The sequence below is a fragment of the Monopterus albus genome, unplaced genomic scaffold (assembly GCF_001952655.1).
Source record: "Monopterus albus unplaced genomic scaffold, M_albus_1.0 scaffold79.1, whole genome shotgun sequence".
Classification (NCBI taxonomy): Eukaryota; Metazoa; Chordata; class Actinopteri; order Synbranchiformes; family Synbranchidae; genus Monopterus; species Monopterus albus.
The window spans coordinates 535,287-559,956 of record NW_018127959.1 but is presented as its reverse complement, the minus strand read 5'-3'; the positions used below and the strand labels follow the sequence as shown (position 1 = coordinate 559,956).

The following is a 24,670-nucleotide window of genomic DNA, read 5'->3' as shown; positions in this document are numbered from 1 at the left end:
TGCTGAACTTTACTGTGTTTCTGGGTGTGAGGACATAATGAAGCAGAGTCTTGTCTCAAATACAGAGTGTGTGTCAAGGTCTGAAGAGGCCAGGCGTGCTGGCTCAAAGGTGCATTTCGCAGTCAGTCCATATGATAAGAATCCCGCTTCTTTCTCCAGGCCCTGTTAATGATTTTAAACGGGCACCCACATTTGGGGTGACAGCCTGCATCTGTCTCACAGCTACAGGGCATGCTTCCACAGGCTCGACCCTTGCAACCTGACTTCCAGACCCTGGGATTTGTGAGTCTGTGCTTACCAAGTCGGACTAACGTGTTCAGATTAGGTACCCGCTTCCAGGACTGTAAAACATTTCACGGTTTCAAAGGAATACCTGTCAATGGTGCATTCCCCCACCCCACTGCTCCACTGGCCTCGTACAGTCAACACCAAAGTGAGGGATGATGGAAAAATTCTCTTTGGCAAACTTTCTAAGCACATGGTAAGGACTGTAAAACAACAAGCTGGCAGGCCTACAGTATGTCTGAAGCTGTCACTCAGTTGAGGCCAAAGGAAGGCAGCGAAATACAGCACGCCATCTGAGTAGTGGTGCTCAGGTGTGCTGTATTGCAGCAAGTTTGCCAAAGAGAATTTTTCCATCATCCCTCACTTTGGTGTTGACTGTACGAGGCCAGTGGAGCAGACAGGCTCAGTAGCACTGAATACTTCTGCCTAAGATTATTGCATTCATCTGTCTTGTTTGCCCACAGCTCTCTGCCCATTGCTTGTGAACTCCCAGCAAGGATTGATGTTCTTCAGCATATAAGCAGATTTACAACTTTGATGTATGTAGTAGGGCGCCAAAGAGAAGTGCCACAAAAGATGTCCTCACCTGTGTTAAAAATTGCTTTCTCTAACAGCACTAAATCATCCCTTGTGCACTCTGTTCCTGTGATAACGGATCAGCTGCATGTCTTTGTAAGTCGGCAGACGAAGAGAAGTGTAGGATAATCAGTCTGGCTGGGAGTAGATGAGGAGCTGGGTGTTAATCATGTCCATCATAGGTAACTCTCAGATGGAGCTGGTCTCTGTACCGGCCACTGGGCCTTTCTCTGGAAGGTCTTATGGTGGGGGTCATAGCACCCCCACCCACCCTATCCGACCCCCATCAGGCGTACTCCAAAGGGACAGGCACTAATCTTCCTGAGAAAGAGATTTCTGCCTTTATTCCTATGCTCCTAAATGAGGCTCTTACGCTGCTGTGGTCCCATAGACAGGGTGGGACATGGAGGAGGGAGCAGGGGGGCTCAGTGGTCAAAGTTATGCAGGGATGACTGCATTGATGCCAGACCCCTGTGCCCCCTTTTATGTTTAACTTCTTGGCCCTTAGTTGAAAGAATCAGAATTTCTCTTCTCAGCTAAGAAATGAAATTAGCTGTGGCTGAATTCTGCTGTGCAGTGCAGATGTATGTTTTCTCTCCTGTTTGAAGACATACTGTAGATTGAGTTACATGTCTGTAAATCCAAGACACACCTCCCCTGGCTCCTCCAGCCACCAAACATGTCAGGGATTTCATTTTTAACAGCCCAAAGAACATATTCATATTCCCAGTGCTGAGAGAGCATTGGCTCTATCAGGTGTCATCTACAGTAGCCTTATGTAGCTGCAGCTCAGTAATGCCTTTCCTGATACTTGAGAAGATCTGCAAGCAACAAGCTTACAGGAAGGCCTATTGACCAAGTCCCACTGTTGTTTATTTTCCTGTCAGAGCCTATAGCCACACGCTATCAGGAACACACTGCTGTTCTCCAAGAATAACTTAAAGGGAGAGCGATATTGTTTCTGTCCCAGAATGACGTTCAATTTATGGCCGTCTATTTGCAAACTTGTAGTTTTTTCACTGGAAGTGTCCGTTTACACTTACATTTTGTTATGTGCCCTAAGTGTGTACATATAAGTGGCGTGTGTGTGTGTGTGTGTGTGTGTGTTCACACATTCCCAGCCAGCCTTAAAAAGCATTGCTAAGAGTATCTGAGTTAAAGAGACTGGTGCTTACATTAATTCATGCAGCTTTTATAAACAGTTAACTTGGTTGCTTTCCAAGTCACCCCTTAGCTCCCGTCTCAGTTTCCATACTTCTGTCTCTTTCTCTGTCTGTCTTTCTCTCTGTCTTATCTAGAGTTTCACTTTACTGCCTGGTCAAGACAGGATTTAAAGATTAGATATGCTACATAAAAGCAGAAGGGGACATCTTGTACATTGAGGCTTTGTGGCCTTGCTGATTGCTGTGTAAAAACCAAAAACACAAGTTTTAAGTCTCAAGTAGTTGCTGTCTTTATCGTCGCCCATTACAGGGCGTTCATGCTGGCCTACATACTGAGATAAGGAAACTGCAACGGCAGGCAGTGCGGTTCTCCTCCAGACTGGTAGCAATTGTTCACAAGGGCTTTGCAGCTAACTACTGTATGCTGTATACACTGTACATGTACTGAATTATCATTCATTTCTTAAGTTCCTTAGTTTCTTTGTATGTCTGAAGTACATAGACAAATAAACCCCAAGCCGAATCCAACTATTCAGCTCGCTGAGTTCAGAAGAATTCGTAACAAGCTGGAAGCACCGTAGAGACTTGACTTCCTCTTTTTGAAAACAATATCAAAAGAAAAGTTTATTTTAAAGGCTAATATTAAGCTAGCCGGTCTTCAAATGATATTTTCTGAGCCAGATTCTATAGCATGTTGACTGTAATAAATCAGGCTCAAATGAGAGGACATCTCTGACATTGGGTGTTTGGAATGCTCTGCTTCAACATCCCTAGAGATTAAAGCAACATGGTGTGCTATGGGCAATGTCTGCAAATATAAATCTCTGTTACTAGAGGCGTCGACACACACGGACCCAAAGACAACACGCTAAATTCCTCACCATTTACAAGGAGTGGGAGAGGAGGTGGAGGCAATATATGGATGCTTTAGGGGATTAACCAACACACGGTCAGCCAGCTTTCTCTCCATATTCCCCGAGTCTCTCCCTTCCTTGTACTTCCCTTTCTTTTTTTGTGCGTCATCCTTTCTTAACCAGAAAGCTTTTTCCCCAGCATGCACAGTGTAATCCATGCCCCTGCTTCTAAGACACTTCCTGCCTGTTTTGTTTGTTGGGCTGATGGGAGTCTCTCTTCCCCTTTTCCGAGGTGTCGCATCAGGCAACAGCTCTCTTCAGATGGGAAGACACAGCATGTTGTTAAAGAACTTGTTGAAATTCCATGTGTGTGCATTTCTGTGCTGCAAACTCACAATCTCCCTGCTCCACTAATCCTCAGTATCCCTCAGACTTCAGCCACCAGTCTGCCAACATTAGCTACTATCATCCGTTGATGTAGCCCTAACACTCACAGTTCAAGTGAAGCAAAATAAACGTCTGAGGAGTTTAGACATGGTAAAACAAAAATGTGTGCTAGCTGTAAACACAGGCGGGAGGCGCTTATGTAAACAGGCCCGGTTCATATGGCTGAGCCGGTCTAGAGGCGGACAGTTTGTGGTCAGGCTTTTCCGGTTTGTGTCCCCTTGCCCCCCACCACCCGCACCCTGCCCGCAGACACAGATGTTGTCCGCCCTCATAGAAAAGCCTGCTGGAGGAAAAGAATCATTCACAGTCTTACACGGAACAAGGAAGCCAACTCACCCATGATGAGACGTGCATGTCTGCAGTTACTCAGGCATCCGTAATAAAGTTTGCATCGGGGTTGGCACAGGGGTGCAGTGGTTAGCACTGTCACCTCACACAAAGAGCATTCAAGATTCTTACCATCCCACCGGCACAAGCCTTTCTGTGTGGAGTTTGTATGTTCTCCCTGTGCCTGCGTGGGTTTCATCCTCTGGCTTCCTCCCACAGTCCAAAGACATGAAGGTTAGGTTGGCTGGTGACTCTAAACTCCCTGTAGGTGTGAAGGTCAGGGGTTGTCTGTCTCTGTGTGTCAGCCCGAGGACAGACTGTGTCAGCTAGTAAAGGCTTCAGCCATTGTCCCGACCCTACGCAGTATAAGTTATGGGTGGATGGATAAAAAGTTTGCATCAGTACATCAACATGGAGCTCTTCATGGAGAAGGTCCATGAATTTTAGAAAATATTCCAGGCTAAGACCCCCAACAGATCAGTTGTGTTTTTGAGTAAGCCAGTGCACAAAAGGTCTTTGTAATTAATGCCTGGCATAATTGTGTGGTAGCCACTCCAGAAAGCAGAGAAGAAAATTGATTTTTACCCTCTGTGAAATTCTTCCTGAGGGAAACACTGCTTCTTGTAATTACAGATCTAAGGTTTCACTGCTGGTGCTCTCCTGCCTCTGTTAGCATTTAGCGATTAGCCTAATCATTGGGATCTCTGCGGCAAAGTCACAAAGAGCTGGACTTGTTCATGCATATCACCTGCTAGCCTGTGGGTGACTTTGTTCAAACTTTACAGTTAAATGGTCATGTCCAGAAAACATAAACATGCCAAGTCTGCAGCTGGGTTTGCAGCAGAGGCGGAGGAATTCCATAACCGATTCTGAGACAATAAACATTTATACTATATTTTTATGGTCACATTTCCTGGAGGGTGAAGCGTTCTGTCTGGACAGAGCATACAGCTGTAACACCCGCTGGCCTTATTGCAAGGACCATGCAACCAGCAAAATAAGCAGACGAGGTTGCCTGAGTAAATACACTGGATGCAGGTATAACAAACAAAAGCTGCCCCTACTGTACATACAGTTCACTGGCTCTTAGGCCAGTATTTTAACAAAGAGGGTCCAGAGAGGAAGGATTTATGGGCTTCCTAAAAAAATGATCCAAATTATATTTGGTGTCATTTTCCCCTGTGACAAAATGATCTAATTTTAATCTTTCAAAACTCAGGGATGTCTGTTGCATTTCAGCAAATGCAGCTTCCTCGTGTTTATTAATCAGCATTGGAATATTGGTCACATGATAAGTGGACACTGACGGCGTTTGTCAGATGACAATTTGACACTTTGGGTAGTATCCTCATTTGCTGTCTGATGTCTGTGGGTTAGAGTCAGAGCCAGGATTAGAAATATCTTAGCTTAGTCTGAAGATGTTGGGCTGTTACTTTAAAATCCTTTCTGTGACCACTTGTTATCAAGAGGCCAAAGTCTGGTGAAGTGCATGAGATGTGGTTGAAATTTCTAAAATAGCCTGGAAGTGGGCATTTTGTTTATATTAGAATAAAACACAATAACTGAGCAAGGTTCATTCAAGTTCTTTTTTTAATCTGGGACAGTACATGTGGCAAACTCAAATGTCAACTTACAAACTTTTCCAGGGCTTTCAACCACATCGTCTTGTAAGGTCTTGTAATCTAATGGAGCTATCTCAGGGGGCATGATGTTTGGCTTCCGCTTGTTGCTGTGTGGTCAGTACAGTAAATCACACTTGTGACGCCTGATGGAGATCATGCAGTGTGGTTGAAAGCAAAGAAAAAGCTACTAAGTGGACCCTGAACTGCTGTTATTTTTGTTAGGCATAGAATAGAAGAGGGGATGAATTCCAGTTGGGGGCTAGTTTCCTGCACAGTTCCCCTTGTACCATTCTGTACTGGACGGGAAAAAAACAATTTGACTTTCCGCCAGCCATAAGCATCCATTAGCTTCAGTGTCATATTCTCTCTGAGAAAGTACTTTGAGACTGTGCTACTATTTGTTACACTCCTTTGTAATCACAGCAAAGCCTGTCAAAGGCCCCTTTCTGGTTGTCATGGTCCCTAGAACAAAGCCAAGAAAACGCTGCCATATGGACCACTGATTTGTAATGTCATTCATCATACAGCTGCAGGAAACATGCAGAAATAAAGACAGCTGTTCTGTAACAGCTGGGTAGCAACAGATGATTGAGTGGCATCCTTGAATAGGATGGACAGGGTAGTTCTTTTTTCTTTTTTTTGGAAACACCCTAGAAACAGGATGTCTGAAATATGAGTCGTAAATTCTCCAACCAAATTTCAACCAACATGTCTTTTGGCTGGTACCTCCTACTCAAACTGCTTTGCGGTGCCATTTTTAGTTTGGTTGGCTTCAGTACAAATCCACAATGGAGGTGGTAAACAACCAGCAAATAGATTTGGCAAGATATAAAAATACAGTTAAATAAACGTTCTTTGATTTTGTGATTCCACTGCAAACTATAAATGGCTTGAAAAGATTTAAAGCGCATGAAAACGAGTGATAAACATTGAGACAAAATGCGAGCTGATCAGAGAGTGAGATACTTTGTTTAGCTTCTAAATAGAACAAGGAGCTAGAGAATTTACAAGAAATGTAAGCAAAAAGAAAAAGCCTCTTTACAAGGTAACACGCCAACATGTAACACTTTGGTCCTGTTGCAGATGAGCTGGTAAATTAGCCAAGACTGACTCTCAGGCCTCTGGTGGCCCAAGTCATTCATCCATTTATTCACAGATACCAACATCATAAATCCTCTCAAACGTTTCTCAGTCAGATACTTATTCCTAACTGATTAAACAAAGTTTCTCTGTGAAGATATACTGTATTTACACTCCTCTTTGTGCGATTACTGCAACAAGGTTCGCCACTTTGGTGTAGCTCCGTTATGTAAGTGGAAGGAGCCATCCAATAAACAGTCCAAATAAAAACGGTTTGCTGAATGAAAGCCTGTGTGTGTTAGTATAGTGGTTAAGCCCGTCGTGTTTTCTTTGCCAGGTGATTTCCCCAGCAGTGTTAGCTAAGCCTGAGAATTCCTGGCTCAGGCTTCAAAGAGCAGCGGGGTCACCCCCTGGTAGCAGCAAATGCAGACATGTTCATGGCAGACCTGGTTCAGAGATGTGTACTCTCTGAACACGCCATTTATCAGCTTCACTACCAGCAGCATACTCTATATGTTACTGTAAATTTGCTCAATAATCTTTAGCAGTTGTTTCAGACAGAGAGGGTGGAATTGTCTCAGCACAGTAAAACCTTCCTATTATCTCATTATTCCGCTCTGACTGTATATATTCACAGTACCTTGTACACTCCCATGGTGCTGATATCGACGACGGTGATACTGATCGAGGAAAAAAGCCAAGCGGTTCCAAGGAGGACATCAGCTCGGTTCAGGGAAACTGTGCTGGTGATTTGCAGATTATCATAAAACTAATTAAAATATGTTAGCATTATTGTCTGTTGCAGCCCTGTGCTCACTATGACACATGCTCACTATTGGTGGTGGAAAGTAACTAAGTACCTATACTCAGGTACTGTAGTACAGTATGTACAGTTCTGAGGTATCTACTTTACTTAGTATTTTGATTTTGTGGCACTTCATACTTTGACTTCACTACATTTTAGAGGCAAATATTTGACTTTTTACTCCATGTTATGGTTTAGCCCCCCTCACCAGGAGGGTGAGGGAGAACTGAGGTAGGACTCAAGTTTGCAGACCCAGGTGCTAGTAAAAGAAAATGGAGGTTTAATGGAAAAAACACACAAACAAGGTAACAGAGTCCACATATAACACAATAACCAGGGTAGGGCAGGGATGGCTGAGGAGACTAGGATGAGCAGATGAGTAGGAGGATTGCAGGAAACAGGAGAGTAGAGGACCAGGACAAGGCAGGCGAGTAGACAGGAGAATGGCGACAGGTGAGATGACAGGAGGGACACAGGAATTAGCGCTCGCTGAAGCACTAGCCGTCCGGTACCCACGGCTGGGACAATCACCGTCAGATACACATGGCTAGGAAAGTTCACCAACATGATTGACCCTGTCTAACACAAAAACCTCGCCGTTCACTCAAACTGTCACATACAACCTCAACATGTCCGTGTCTCACATAGTGTAAGTTAGGTAAGGTCTGCCAGAGGTTTAAATAAGGTAGGGAAGTCATTACAATAACGCACCTCAGCTGTGCGCGACAACCCACGAGTCACTAATTACAGCAAGCAACACAGCTGAGGCGCTGATCCCATAAAAAAGAGAGAGCAGGAGAGAGAAAGACAGAAGAGAAGCACCTGACACTCCACTACATTTATTTTATAGCTTTAGTTACTTCTCAGAACCAGTATACAGTATAATATAAATATAACTATTAGACCTCATTGATCTATGGTGGTAAATCCTCAAGCTACCCAGTAGTAATTCACATTAAATGCATATAAGCCAGTTAGAACTAGCTCCACCTTTACCAGCTGCATCATTAAACAGTGCATCAGTAACTACAATATAATAATATGATATAGAGAAATGTGAAATGTGCCATTCTGCATAATAAGTACTTTTAGTACTTCAGGTATGGTGTTAATACTTTGAATGCAGGACTTTTACTTGTAACAGAGTATTTTTACTGTTGTATTTCTACTTTTACTTAAGTAAAGGATCTGAGTACTTCTTCCACTGTTCATAATCTACATGTAGTTTCATATTTGATGCAGATGTGGTCCTGCCACAGGCTTTGATCATATTAAATTCAGTGTGGAATTTCATTGCACCACCTTCAGATGGATGTATAATGTGTGTTCCAGCCTCATTGTACTTTAATTACATCATCCACAGTAACTGTTTACTTGGTTTGATTCAACTTTTGACAAGAGCAGTGGTGGGAAGGTCTGCTTTTTTTTTTCTTACTAAAAATGAGACGATTCTGTGCAGCTGCTATAATTATATTTTGTCATTCACTACAATGTAGTTTTACTGTCACAACTATAAATCCAGCTCCAGGCTTTTTCACTTTAATTTGCCTTTCATGCAAACTAAGCAAACATTTCTTCACCAGCTTAACCAGCTGAAGGCTTGTATGTTGCCTTTGTTTTGTTGTTTACTGACTAAAACAGGGAGAAGAAAGAGGTTTAACCATCTTCATGTCTTTCAATGTGGACAGAGAGCTTAAGAAACAACTTGAAAATCCTAGTGTGGACCAAATTTTTAAATTTAGATGGCTTGAATGTATAATCTCACAGTCACCCCTTGACTGTCGGGTTAATGCTGTTAGCAGGTTGCAGACTTATCAGAGATGACACAGCTGGGATCAGCTATCACAGAAAATGATAGCATGTCTAGCATGTTCTGGCACAGCGCTTCTTCATCTAGCACACTCAACCAATCGCATCGTGAGCCCTGGGGGACTTCTTCAAAGCAACACTTTAGCAAACCACAGATAGTTCAGCATTTATTTGTCAACCAGGTGATTTCATAACAAATGAAGTGCAGCATCATGTGCAGCTAATCTAAATCTAGTAAAAGACCACTCTTATAAACATGCGTACTGAGAAGAGTTTCTGTGTGTGTGTCTGTTTCTGCTCTTTGTATGAGTGCAGGGCACATTCTTTAAGTGTTAGCTTTGGCAAAACAGGAGATACTTAAGCGTACCGTAAATCCTCTTTATTCTGCAGAGTCGTAGTGTTAGAGAGAATCTGGACCATCTGAAATTCCCAGGGAACAAAGAGGGAGTTGGAGGGGGGGAGTATGGGTGATGGACAGGAAGGGGTGGGGGGGAGGGGGGGGGACGGCATTCAGCTGAAGAGGGGGTATTGTTTACATATCAAGATGCTTCCTCTAACTCCCAGGAAAAGCAGTAATTTGGCCTGCAAGGTTTTACAGTTTTAATTTCTCCATTGTGCAAGGGGATAACCCCTTGATTATGGAGGAGGAAGTCGCCCTAAGCCCCGGACAGAGGCTGAGGACTCACAGAAAGCCTCAGTGAGCTTTGGACTCCCTTTTCCTTCTCCCTCACTCTGGATCTGGATCTCTGACTCTTTCTTCGCTGTGGCCATTTTGCCTCTTCAGTTTATTAGCACTCCTGTGGTGAATGGGCCCTTGGGCAGCTGGGGAGTGGCACAAGCTTCTCAAACCATGGAAGTCACTTCTGACAGTCATTTTGCAACATCTGGACTGTATTTGTAGAGTAAGCCATAACGTCAGACATAAACAAATACTGACCCAAATTAAATGTTCCAAGAACTATATAGGGTGAGATACAGTATATGGACACTATGCATCAGCAAGTCATTCAGTCATTCCTTTTGGGGTTTTTACTTCTTATAAATGCCGTTTAAATTAAAGTGACAATTGCCCAAATTGTATAGGAAGTCTCATTTGTCTCAACACACATCCACATAATTTTAGGGGAAAACAAAATAATCTATTGATTGAGAAAGTAAGAAAACAGATCAGATATGGGGAGTTTTTCCTGATTCTGTTCAAGGGTCTGAGGACAGAGAGGGTGTTGTATGCTGTATAGGATGTAAAGCCCCTTGAGCCAAATTGGTAATGTGTGATATTGGGCTTCACAAATAAAATGTGACTTTTCTTGACTTGATTAGATGAAAATGTGGATGTTAAAACACTAAAACAAATACTGTTCCATTTTAAGTAAAAGGATTCAGATCATCTTTTCATGCTTCACACTTTAATACACGTGTTGGTACAGCTGAGTCAATCTCACATAATTTGGCATTTTATAGAATCAGGCCATTTATCACATGAAACCATGAGGAACCGTTTTTGACTTGTTTGCATATCAAAAAGTGAAAAGGAGGTGTTTGCAAAAGCTTAATTTCATTTAGCACCGTGCAAGGTGTCTCGTTGTAAGCATTGTTAGAATATACTGACTTGCTCATGCAAGGGAAGCTGCAACAGAGCTGTTTCTGCAGGTGTGCATGAATTTAGCTCAATGCTAGACTGTTTGTGATTTTATGAAATGAGCCTTGTGCGTGTATTTGTGTGTCTGTTATCCTAACTGTTTAGTTAGTGTTCAGCTCCAGCTGCTTGTCATAACTGCCCGAGTAATTGCCCCAGCACTTGGCTGTGGGACAGATGGAGCGACAAACATAGTTCAAGGTTTTATTTACCTTGCCTCATACCAGGACAAGCAAACAGGACAGTTTATAAAACCGGCCGAGTTAGGATTATTTACTCTTGATTTTTTGTGTATGTTCGTCTTTACACAGTGAAGAGTTTGTGAATATGTGTTTCAGCTTAACTGTTGCCTTTGTTACAGACTGGTAACTAAATACTTTTTATACACGGGTAATTTGTGCTGCCCTTGCCACTCTCAAGAGTCTGCCATGGGAGAAGGAACAAGGGGGGCTTTGTATGGTATGTTCATGTTCAGCAAAGAATGTCCAAAAAAGATGTTCCCTCATGAAATTATTGTTGAATCTAACGTCTCGGACAACTGACTGAGTTTATTATTTACTACTACAAGTTTTAGATTCTGATTTAATTGTGTTCTCCAATCTTGATGATATTTTTTAAGATATTCTTGAACCTATATTTTGAGTTAAAATGAAAATTTCTAAAGCATTTACTGCTAGTAATTCACAGTTTCTTTAAAATCTGCCAATGCAGCACTGTCCCTCCCATGCAGTATAACAAAAGCTCTGATCTTTGCAAAAGACAAGCAGTAGTACCTGCATTCAGGTTTGTCTTTCTCTTCCAGTATCCTGCCCCCCTTCTTTTTACTTCCCTCAGTTACTAGCACCATTAGGCTGCTGTAACACAGCACATATAACCTGAGGTGATCCCAGAACTGAGTGAACCAAAGTTCCCCAGGTGGGGGGGGGGCGCTGTAGCAGCCAAACAGGATCGCTAACTCATGGTCTGGGGTGATGGGTACCACATGTAAGCAAAGGCAAGCGCTGGCCCCAGTAGGAGCTGACAGGGGGCAATCAGATGGCTTGGGCTGGCTGATTGCTATAGAAACAGAGCTCTGTCTCTGTGGCCCTATGGCAGAGTGGTTTGCTTTAAATAGAGTCTTTGTCCAGAAGAAACACTCAGCTAATGGCTTTACTCGTGCTTGGGCTCTCTGTCATTCTAGAAGTACACTAGGTTAGTGGATGCGCATGTGGGAGTCCTCATGGTTCCTCATCTTTAACGAAACCTTTTGGTTAAATGAGCAGTAAGGTTTTTAGTAAAGATGCACCGATCGATCTGCTGAAGGTCAGAATTGGCCAGTTTTTATTTTGATCAGTCACGACTGGGATCAGTCTAAGAAACTTGTTTCTGTGCAGGTCAAATTAACACAGTGGTTGATGTTGTGCACTCAGTGGCACAGACCGAAAGTGTAATATGTGCAGCACATAGCATCTCACACGCACCTTGTGGGACACTCACACTCATGTCTATACCAGGCGTGTGTTCACTCAGGCATTGGAAGCTCATAGTGCGCAAAAAGTGCACACAGGAACCTATAGAAACACCTTGGAGAAGGGAAAGTACACCCAAAACTGACAAATAAGCAAAACAGAGTGCCTGGTTCAGGTTAGGGGAAGATAGCGGGCAGCTTGTTGAATAGAAACCAGCTCTGACTGCTGATAGCTGTCTCCCATGTCAAAGTCACACATGTCGTGGGCTAGTCCAACCAGCTTTACCCCAAACCGCAGCATACAGCACAACTTCACTTGGTGTTCGGAGGCACTTAATGTGGTGCTTTTAAGAGAAGATTAAGAATAATACAGCGGCAGCATGTGGCACCCTTTCCCCACAGAAAGTAGAGTTGGTTGATGAAGATCACAACTGTACCACATGTGGATCATTATCAAGAGCCAGGTGGGAATTATTAAAACTTCAGTGTGCTCTTACAGTGAGGCTTTGAAGTAGGGCAAACGGAAAATGCTTTCAAATCAAAAGCCACCATGCTCAAACTTTAGAAAAACCATCTACAATCTAAGGATCCAGATGTTTTTTTCTATTGTTTCTAGTGAAAAACCAAACTAAAGAGTCAAAGAGTTACACAGGTTACTCTGTGGTCATTTGTTTTGTCCATGAAAGCTGAGCTGTAGCTTCCCTCTGGGATTCTGAGGTACACACCAGTGTTTTCTAGGTTTAATACACGACTTTAGCCAGGATTTGGTCTGGAGCCTGGGGTTTGGCACAAGTCGACACTGTAATTGTTTCACTATGTCACTGCTTGAGTGTCACTAAGAATGAGATGGCACATGGAACTATGATGAAAATTCACTGTTACCCAGTACCGCTGTAATCTGACCAGGTAACACTTAACTGACAGCCTCTTCAGTTTGCTACCCAGATGTTTTACAGTATATTGTATGTTGACAGAAGCACTCAGGCTGAAATTCAGTGTAGATGTGGGCTCAGTGATGGAGTACTCTACATACAAACGTCTAGAGACAAAATCCTTAAATATGGTTCACCAAATAGAATAAAGTACAGATTCTATAACTGGAATGTAAAAAGGCTTTAGTTTTAATTGTCTATGGTATGATGACACAGAGCCACATTATTCAACATCTAGTCAGAAATAACAGTGCAGTCGGTCATAACAGGCTTAAAGAGGTACAAAGGGGTTTCGATCTGAACTTCCATAAAGTTGGAAGACTCACAAAAGGCAAACAAATATAAAGAATAATCAAAACCTGTGCAGCAGAGGCCAAGGCATTCTGATTTCTAATCCCTAATATAAGTGACACTCTAAAAACCATCCCTGCCCATGTACATTCCCACTTCTTCAACCTCTACTCACAAATTTTAATCCAAGTTTTTTGGTCATTAGTTTTCCAGCGCCCATGTTGACGTCCACAACTGTTAACACAGGATGAGCACCATGATGAAGAATCTGATCCCCGTGTAGCATCAGAGTGGCCCTGTAAGGAGAAAATGATTTGTTAGATTGGTTGAGTTTAGTGGTTTAATGTATGTTTAAAATAACCTATCTGTCACTCTGAGATCAGTTCTCCATGAATGCCAACTTTGCCTTGGATTTCTACCAAAACTATGCTTTCAGCCCTTTTACAAATGAGGCCTTCATCTCTGTAATCATGGCTCAGTCCCCAGCTTCACTTGTCGTTTCAGGTTACATAGAGACCAGGGACAGAGAGAGTTCAGGTCTTAACCAGAACCCACATGCTTTAGCTATGTTTTCAACGACATGATTGTATCCTTGTCATCACCATTTCCATTCTCGTTTTCATTTGCTTTGCAACAGACTCCACACACACAAGGCAAGGCAGCCTTTAAGTTTTTAATCATGTACATATTTGTGGAGCTGTATTCTTTTATGTTGACATTTGTGTGTTTTGACATATTCTGTGTAAGGGTATATTGTATCTGTGTGGTGTAGAGCAAACACTTTACACACAATGCAGTCCAGATGCAGAGGGAAAGTAAACTCGAGCCAGCGGATTAATCGACCAGCCAGTTCTTTTTGACTTGTTCCATATGACCAGTGGAAGCTGTGGAGGCAGACATAACCTTTACGTTTTACGTTCCCACTGACGTAACTTCATCTGTCTTTAATTATTTACTCCAGTACGACAGGTAGAATGTTTGTAATCACTAATGGCCACTGTGAATAATGTAGGTTAGTCACTGACAGTTCACATTCTTTATAAAATCATTATATAATCATCTTCTTCAGAGACATTATGCAGACATGGTCTGTCTACATCATGTGTATCAGTAGCACAAGTCTGCTGTTGAGTTTTATCGTTGAATAGTGATCTTAGAAATCTTTGGTCTAGGAAGAGAATCCAGTATGACGCAATGCAGTCAAAGACACTTGTGTGAGAGGAGTTCGTGTATGAATATGACTGGATGCTACTAGTCAGCGGGTAGTAATGCTGTAGATGGTTTAGGTAGAGCTAAGGAAAGGAATTTACATCCTGTTAGGTAGTTAAAGTAGCTTATAAACAAAGCATATGTCATAATGTACAGTATAACTATCAGCCGTGGCCTTGTACTGTAGGTATGATCGGTATCATAACGGTCTAATGAGTTTGTACATTTACAGTGGTGCCAAGGTGTCAGTGAGCACAGCCTTAGACCCATGTAAGCTGTTTGTTAAGGCCTGACTGCCCGTCCTGTCTCAAACCAATATGCCAAGTGTGTTGTAAGGGAAGGGAGACAGGGAGCCCAGTATGCTCCCCCCCCCCACTCTGACAATGTTTACTGTGCTGTTGCCTCAAGGATTGTGTGAAGCAGTCTCAATTGACTCCCAGGCTTCACTTCAAACATGGCAAGCATGACCCTCGGTGTGCAATCCTATTAGCAATTACAGCCTGACACCGGATGCCGCCGCCTGCTTTAAACATCAGATTCACTTGATGACGTGAAACACAGGGCGTGTTTTTTAAGTTACTGTATTTATTAGTTAGTTATTGTAGGAATGCCACTTATCATTTTAGTTTCTACTTGTCTCACAGGACAGTGACGTTTAAGGAGAAGAGCTGTCATAATTTCTATCCACAATGCTGTTTTAAAGGCTGCTAGCTTAAATCTACAGCATGTTCCTTCATCAGCCACTGGTGAAGTAGTGTGGAGCCAGGCTCTCACTACAGGCCAGCTGCTCCAGTAGGCCAGCTCAGTGGTCACAAGCAGAGGCCGGTGGTTAAACTGCCAGATTCCCAAACTCATTCCAAACTGAACAATGAACAAACCTCATATCACAAGAATCACATGTTAAATATTAATAGACTGTGGGAGACGCATGATAAATCCTAATTAAATCTTATTTTCTTTGTTACATTTTGTCATCTATTGTTTCTTTATTTAATCATAATATATTTTATACTGAATCATGATAATTATTATCCAGCATGAAGCAAAACCCTAATAAATAAAAGTTACATTTCAAAACTGCAGAGCAGCTTCCATATGATTGAGCGCCCTTCCTGACCATATCCATAAAAATGTTTGTCAGATGAAGGAGAACCCCCCACAGGCTTACCCTGAGGTGACTCGGCTCTCTCTGTGTCACACAAGGGAAGCAGTGTGTTGGCTAATTTTATCACACAATGTATTCTGTTTGTCAGCGCAGCTCCAGTGACAAATGATTCCTTATCTTGTGGGCTGTTGTTTGTTGTTGCTGAGTAATGTCCTGGCCACTCACTCTCGTCTTCTGAGCCTTCGGGGGCTTCGGCTTCGCTGCTGACAGTTGTCAGGAGCCGTGTTCATATAACACTCATGTGTGAACACATCTGAGCGCACACACAATTGAAGATGCACAGGATTTCAAGTATAGCCCTGCAGAAGGAAAGCTAGCCCAAGGTGCCATTTACGCTTTGGGCTGCCTGTTTTTTGTTTTTGCCATTTCCTCTTCAACTTAACTTTCCACCACTCTTCTTGATGGTCTTCCCTCTTTTTTCCAACATGACCTAATAAAGAGAGACATGTAGACTAAGCACAAGCTCCTTTTCTCTGCCGATGTGGCGCACCCCACTTCTTTATATGAACTTGTTTATTTGACTTCCACACTTGTGTTATGGCCAAGTAAACACATCAACTGCATAATGCAACTGTTTGCAACTAGAAGAAAAGCCTTAATAAAACACCTTGTCAGAACTGATCATGTAGAGGAGCTGACGTAAAGAGAGCTGCTTCTAGTTTAAGAGCAATCAGAGTAAAAGTGAACTTCTCTGACTCAGGTCCTTTAGCAATCTTTAATACGGAGAAGCATTAAAAGCACATGTTCTACTACCTGGCAGTTCCCAGAGGCTGTGTCCCTCACAATCCATGTCATTGTTGACTGAATGTCCTCCTCTTCTTCCGATTTCCTTTCCTCTTGCCTTATCTCTGCATTAACCAGCTCACCTCACTTCTTCCATCAGTCTAGCCTGAAGTCAGGGATTCTTCTTTACTGTTTTTTTATCTGAATCACAAGAGAAAAACTGATGCTGTTTAAATATACCAATAAGCCGTAGCACCGCCTGCGCCCGTAAAAGTCGCTGTCCTCACTTCAGAAAGCCTTCGGCTCCTAATCATGTTAGAAAACTCCAGGGAGAAGTGGGTGCTCAGTGGAAAACACCTCCACATGGTTCTGTGTTTGAAACTACAGCGACACGAGGCTGTGTTGTTGCAGTGCTATAAAGTGAAGTTAGTTCATAAATCAGACCACTGTCCTCTGCATGTGTGTGTGTGTGTGTGTGCATCTTGGGCTTAGGGCTGTCTCTTTGATGGGTTCAGAGTCATGTGCTGTAGTTCTGACATCAGTTTAATGAGTCTAAGTAGCTGAAACAACAAAAGATAGAAAAGACTCTGCAAGCATGACTGTCATTCAAAAAAGTAATCTGAAAAACTATATGTGTATTATTCCCAGCTACGTACATGATCCATAGAATGTGCTACAAAAATAATACAATCATACAGTGCACTACAATTCAAACTGATTTAACAGTAATTTAGGTTAGATTAGAGAGTTTGACATTTTTGCTCAATAAATGAGTGCATTGGTTCTGATGCAAATAAATATTTCAGTTTATGAAGTGTGGAACCAGAAATGTTTCTGTAAATGACTAACTCTAGTCATAGTGAGCGATGGCACTATACCAGTCCCTGTTAGCACCCAGCTAAGTTGATAAGCTAAAGATTTTGCTAACTGACCACTGGTGAGCTTGGTAATCAAGAAGCAGCAGTGGACACAGTGGAGTCATTTCTGAGAGCCAGTCCAGTTGGTTGCAGGCCCCTTGACCTGCTTCACAACTGTTTCTTGTTAATGCGTTAGTTTCTACACTGAATCCTGCCCTGAAGAAAGAGGCCAGACAAGAGGTGGGTTTATGAGACCCGGCTGCTATGTATGCGTGTGTGTGTGTGTGTGTGTGCGTAAACAGTGCAGTCTTAACATTTTATCTTATCAGGATAGATGACCTGAGAGCACAGGGGCCTGCACACAAGATGCCTTACCCTGTGTTATGAGGGCAACTAACTAGCTGAGTTGGTCTTCATTACTCCATCTGTGGCTTTAAAAGTATCAGCCTTTACTGCTTCAGGGACACTCAGAGGACCTTTGAATGGTGAGTCCACCTTTGACTCAACTGTTGCCAAGAATAAACACGTGTAAGTAAGACTTATCTTAGATGGGAGAGTTTACATATACAGAGAAGCCTGTTTGAAAGAAATTGAATAAAATGGACTCGCTCACAGATTCACGTCTTAATTCAACAATGTGGTGGACCAAATGTTTTTGACAGTTTATTCTCACCTGTCACCAGACTTTTAAAATGCTAAGTCTTGGTCAGCTTTGTAATGCAAACACACATGAAGGGAAAGTCGAAGGATGTAGTCGTACAGTTTAGTCTGAAATGGCCCATATGGTTGTGGAGAGGTGCTGCTATTAATGGGTATCTGTCGTTTATTTAATCAAGCCTCCATGCTGATGGATATAAATATTTTTACAAACATGAATTATTTTAAATGTCCCTCAAGAAGAACTGACCATTTGTTTTTTTTAAATAAACTGTCTTCACTGTTCAAAAGGGAAAATGTGTATCATTGTGTAAGAGCACAGACATCTAGCAGATGCAGTGTGACAGTTTGATGGAGATCAGGCTCCATCCAGGAGAAGCTCCTCGCCTGCCTCTTGCTTCTGGAGAGCAGTCTCCCCAGGGTGTGCCTCACCTCACAGTGACCCTGGACGGCTTTAGATTGATGTGCCTCCTTCTCCTACACATTGTGTGCTGATTATGGCTATTTCCTGTGCCTTTCCCTTCTTTTCTGGAAACAACATCTTTACAGCCAGTGGTGGGATGGTGCTGAGGATGCCATCACAGGGTGTTGAGGAAACTCACTCTGTGTGAACTGGCGGCTTCAGAGGAAAGACAGAGGAAAGCTCTTAGTTCCTGCCATTTGAAGTGACTTAATTTTATTGGTGCAGTTGCCCTTGCCAGAAACTGGCATGTGAGACAGCAGGCTGATGTATTGCTTTGAGGAATAGTAAAAATCATAATAGTGACAACTCAGGCCAAGTGCCACTCAATTCAGTGTTCAACAAATTTACAGCAACTGGGACCAAGGTTTTGGTTTGTTTTTCCTTACTTCCTCTTAAGGTAAATTGGCCACCACTTTATTCTCATTATAGTAGCGACAATAACCTCGATGCATTAATTACTTTATCAGGCTTATACCTGTGTATCTAAAGTGGCCATGCAATAAATCAGAAGTCTGTGCAGGAAGCCGATTATCCTGACACCTCATCAGTCTTCACAGAGAGGCCCACTGCCTGCCGCTAGGAGAGGCTAACCCAAGCTACCAGTATGCACCACACGGGCCACACTCAGCCCCGTAAATGCCCAGGACTCAGTCCAGGTGATGCATGATGGTAGTTAGACCGTGGTCTCAAGGTGCTGCCACTGGACACCAGTGCTTATATCACCAGAATGGAGTGCTTGTAATTATGTGGGTGTAACTGGGATCATAACATTTGGTTGGGAAATAGAATTTTAAACCTTCAAAAAATGTTTCAAAATATCATATTATGTACATTTTGGGGACTCAAGTGTTTGACAATAGCAGCAGTTTCCTCATGCCTTCCTGTTTCCCCTTGGTGCCTATTCTACGCCGAACGGACTAGAACTACTACTGGCTAATGGCAGCCCGGGTGAGATAAGGTCTTGGTAGCATCCTGCCTTTAGAACAGTTAGGAGAGGCAATGCAGCACCTTGGACCTCAGGTGATGGATCATACTGGTCATGCTGGGATTGATGCTGAGACTGATAAAAGAATAGCCAAGGCTGAACTTCTCAAATGTCATGTGTTATCTAAACCAACGAAGCAGGAAAAGAGTCCTACCAACATCAGACAGTCTCAATAGCTAAAACATTTGTGGAAATCAGGAAGTGTCTGGTCAAAAATTCATCATGCATCAAAATCTGTAGTATAAAAGTGTTGAGGTTCAACACCTAACTCGGTTTTATCCACAGCTACTAATTACTGGACATTTATATTTGAAATATAAACATTTCCTAATGCGTTATGAAAGCTACAGGCTCAACGCACTATGCACTCTTTACTGAGTCAGAGTGAGCGTGTGATGAGTGCATCCTAACATATGCAGACTTTACATGCGTTTACAGGAACTAATGAATTTCCACAGAGACAATCTCATGTCGTTACAGAGACCACTGGTCTAATCCACTTACCTTCTGCCCAGAATCCCCCTATCAATAAAAAAGGTATCATTTTACCTTCCCTTAGGGTTGTTAAAAGTAAAGAGTCACTCTGTTAAGACTTCCTTTCATAGATGGCAGTGGTTTTGTGCTCTCCTGTAAGCCTCTAATCCCTCTGTCGCCATCACTCGCCCATGTGCTGCCCTAGAGGAAGCAACGTCTTGCAAACTAAACCTGCAAGTTTCATGTTGTATACATATTGAAGGATCCCTGGATTTGACTTCATGCACGCTTTTTATTAACTTTGGGCATGACACTTGCTGTAGTGTGACTTTGTAAGCATCTGGATTCAGTTTTGTGTGTGTGTGTGAAAGAGTTTTCTATTCAACTTCAAAGTTAGTGTTGGTCTCAGTCGCTCTTGATGACTGCTGCTTACTGAGAGTGAACTGCTAAACAAACCAGTGTCTGTGTGTGTGTAATTGTGAATGTGTATGTATGCACATGAGCATTTGTGTATAGCTGTTGGCACGGCGCTGTGTAGTTAGGATCCAGGCCAATTTTTTCTGCTGGAATTTCCTGTCTGAATTGAGCAGCCCCACCACTCCTCCTCCTCTACTCTTCACTTTCTCTCTCTTTGCCCCTTTCTCTCAATGTATGACAAAGGCTTTTCTTCTGAAAATTGTTCCTGGCCATGCCTCGCCTCTCACGGTATTATTATTATCATTGAGTACTTCCTCGAAGACATGAGCCCTCTCCACTCTCCACTTCAATGTGGTCCTGATCTGGGGCTTCATTTGGACATAATGAGAGTGTGCTTTTCCTTCTTCTTTCTCTGAGTCATGAGACTCAATGGGGTCTTTGTTAACATTGAACACCTGGCATTGTCTTAAGTGAGAGATCAAACCAAGGCTTTAAGATTCAAACTAAAGAGCAGAAGAAAATGTGGGCTCTTCCTGCTGCTTGTCAGGATGTTTGGCATGTCTAGAGCCTCATTATGGGGGCTACGGGTCAAAGATGTGTTCAGTTTTAAAACAGACTCTTCATGAGCGATGAGGGTGGATATGGTGCCTGAGGGCTAGATAGAGTCGTATTATGCCAACATCCCTTTAGTGCACTGTGCACTGCATTTTGAGCCCTATAGCCATGAAGTACAGAGTTGTATCAGTGCAGCATGTAAAAGAGACAGTGAAACAATCAACCTTTACTGGTAGTCGTCCCAGCCATGTACCTGTTGGTAGTTGTCCCTGCAGCCCAGTAAACAATGCAGCTGTCTGTGTGATGGAAGGCCCTGCTCAGACTTTATCACCCTCCTCGTCCTGCAGTCTCAAGCTCGTAGAGATCCCCTCTAGTTTGAGGGGAGATCGGCCTCTTGGGGGCTTCTCTGCTTAGTGCTGTGTTTTTAGTCGGCTTGTTTTCACTGGGAATTTAAACAAGATCCTTAGATTCAGTTTTCATTAATAACAGTACTGTTATATTAGCGATGTCACTCTATATATCTAATATTGGTCTTTCAGTAAGAGTCACCACAGCTGATAAAAGGTTTAAGAAAACTGAAACACTACATGTGGAAACTAAAATGTTATCCGAAGAATTTGTAAAAAAAAAATCTAAATTACCGTACCTCACAAATATGATGCAAACAAAATGTTAAATAAATAAATGAATGTTAAAAAAATGAGAAAGTCTGACAGTTTAATGATCCACTACAGCCAAACCTTCCTTCCAGCAGAACCTGGTTGTATTTGTCATAGTCTTGTCCCCTTATCCCCTGCTCTCCACCAGAGATCTGCCAGACAGCACAGGCAGAAGACACTCTCAAAGCCCAAACTTCTGGCTCCACTTGTGAAACAAAGCTCAAACTCCTTTTCCCAGCACTCACTCCCTCTCACCCATTTACTGGGAGCCTCTTTTGGCAGTGTAACACACAAGTTGACTCAGACTTGGCCGCCTGTCTCACACACAAAAGCGATGGAGGGTCGCTGGCTGAAATCCAGCAGCATAGATCTTGGTAGAAACACGGGGGCCTTGGCCTACTGGGTGCAACGACGAGGAGATAAGGAGCGCAGGGCACTGGACGGACTTTTAACGCTCACTTTGGCTTCACAGGCAATGTTCTTAATTGTGGATGTGTGTGCAGTGGAACATTTTGATTTTAAGAATGTCTTTACCTGGAGACAGCCAGGTTATATGTAAGAAAAAAACCAACTAAATAATAATAATTATTATTATAAATCAGGGTATTCATTAATTATAAATCTGCCATGTATGTAATTCCTGATCATGCTCTGAACTGAACTTTAAAAATCAGGAGTTTATAGTGTATTGTTTTTCTGAAGAGACAAACCTTTTTATTTTCTGCTAATGCAAGCATTAGCTTTATCTTTTCAGTGACGTTTTGATTATTTTGGCACAAAATGCTTATCTTAGTCAACTGTATGTGTGGCATGCCGGCGAATGTCATTATGGCAGCGCACCAGTAATGCCAGGACCATCCAGACTGAGTCAAAGGGAAAACAATGATTGCTTCTTAAACAAATTCCACACCAGTCAAGAGTTTCACAGTTCAGAGTTGCCTTCAGGGGAACCCACCTCTCCTAGTCATGTGTAATCCCATCAGAATTAACTAAGAACCCCGGTACAACGTCATAATGATTGCCTCAGGCACAATAACAAAAGCCTCAATCAGGGTTAAGTAGAAGTAATGTCTGCCTTTGTAACTGGCATCACCTAAAGCCAACATCTAGTGTTTTGTCATAGCCATTAGGCACAGAATCCTGTTGCACCTTGTTAGAGCCAGTTGGAGCCCCTAAGGCACATCTCAAACAGAAAGGTGTTTAAAAAAATGCCAATTTTGAAAAGAAAATCAGTATAATGTCATTGTTGGTATTACAGTGACAACCACTGGACTGTAAGTGCAGTAAATTAACTTTCATGCAGTAAAACAGCAAGCAGATGTAAAAAGATTGATTCCAGGTATTTCTATGGAACAAGCTCACTGGACATCACAGATGTCTTGACATCACATTGGAGTTGTCTTGATAAATTCAGTAAAATGTACATTCTACTCACCATTCACTAATTATTTCTAGTCACCCAGTTTTCACCCAGTAATCAACAAAAAACTACAAAGACGAGTGGTGAGCATGACATGGCTGTTGTTTGACTGACTGAACTGATGCTGTTAGACGTGTAGCTGGTGCTGAATAGTCTCGATATGTTGACTGTCGATTCTGGCACCATGCCCTTGGATTTAAACTGCCTCAGTACGTTGGCTCCGATGCACTGGCATCACACTGGTGTGAAAAGACACACTTGTTTCAGTGCTGTGCTCTTACTGAGCTTTGACCTTTAATCTTGGTGGTGTCTGCTCCCAGGTTTACTATACTGGATCAACTCCAAGGAGCTGAATCATCGATCAGCCGAATCGAAAATGTCACACATACTTGTACTTCAGTGAGGACACTCATTGACATAATGCATTCCCTAGCCCATCACCCTAACCTTAACCATCAGAACCAAATGCCTAACACCTAACACTAAACCTAATTCGAACCTGAACCCTAAAACCAAGTCTTAACCCTCAAAGGGGTGTTTTACAATGTGAGGACTGACCAAAATGTCCTCACTCTGCGGCAAGTACAAAAACATGCACACAGACACATTTGCTCTCAAGATGCCTGCAGAGCTGATCTAAATGGCTGTTTTTGGTTTATTTCCTACATCAAATATGTGAAACTTAAACATATGAAACTGGAGCGAATTAGTAAGCTCTTTGTCTCTGATTGGATTTCCCCTCCTTCAATCAGGAAAATGTCTCCTACTCAGTCACTGTAATGACAGTAATTAATGAAAAGTTGTGTTGTTCTAATGAGACTTCCCTCAGGCCATCAGATCATTTATGGCAGGAAATGGCAGATTTGTGCATTCTTTGTCTGACACATATAAACACATTCGTTGTTGTGCAAAACTTGTTTTGGTCTCATTGGACAGAGAGATTCATTAATGAACATACAGTCCTTCAGAGCAAAAGCCACAGACAGTGTAGAAGGTTTCAATTACTGGTGGACTATGAGAACTGTAAATGGTACAGTTGCAGCTCATGCTGTGCTCCAGCCTTAATATCTGTCTGTCTTGTTCAGTCCACTTCTATCCAGCTGTAAGGAGTGGGTCATCATCATCAGTCACTGAATTTGCTTTTTATTTGTGACCTTTTCTTTGTTGACAGGTGCCCACCACATCTTCCCCACTTTTCACACACCCATCCCGATCGATATGAGACATCACGAAGGGCGGTACCATTATGAGCCACACCCACTCCAAGCTATGCACGGGTAAGTAAGGCTGTAAATCATTCATGGTGACACTGTTTATCTTGTTTAACAGTCAGTGACCCACCAGTGGGCTGGGCATTACTTACAGTAATGCAGGATGTTTCAGTTGATATGAGAGAATGTTGGATCATATAGCTGCAATGAAGAGTCTGTAAAAGCTGATACAGGATAAATATACTACTGCTAAATATTAGACAGTGTAAACTTGATTTTTCAGTCTTAAAGGAGCAAATGAGAAAACTGAAAACAAAAGGCATTTCTGTAGTTTTTGATTTTTTTACCTTCTATAAGGGATAAACAGAAAAACAAACTCCCTGAAGTCACAAAGAGAATAAATAAAAGATCCTCTTGTCACAGCCTGCACTCAGGAGCAGGGATGAGCAGCTCCACATTGTGATCTACACAAGAAAAATGACATGAATGTTCACAAAAAGATACAATTATAAGTCGGCAAAACTGTAAATGCAAAGGTTAGTAGTCACCTTTCACACAGATCCTACATCTGAGCTTCAGTGACAGAGCCAGGTTCAGATAC

At 42.4% G+C, this 24,670-nt stretch overlaps 1 protein-coding gene across 1 annotated transcript in view; it reads left to right on the top strand.

The window, feature by feature from the left end:
• Window positions 1-24,670, top strand: part of gli2a (GLI family zinc finger 2a) — an 80,724-nt gene that overhangs the window by 16,853 nt on the left and 39,201 nt on the right. The window contains 1 exon segment of the mRNA XM_020606630.1: window positions 24,030-24,135. Within this exon segment, the coding sequence (XP_020462286.1) occupies window positions 24,030-24,135 (106 nt within the window).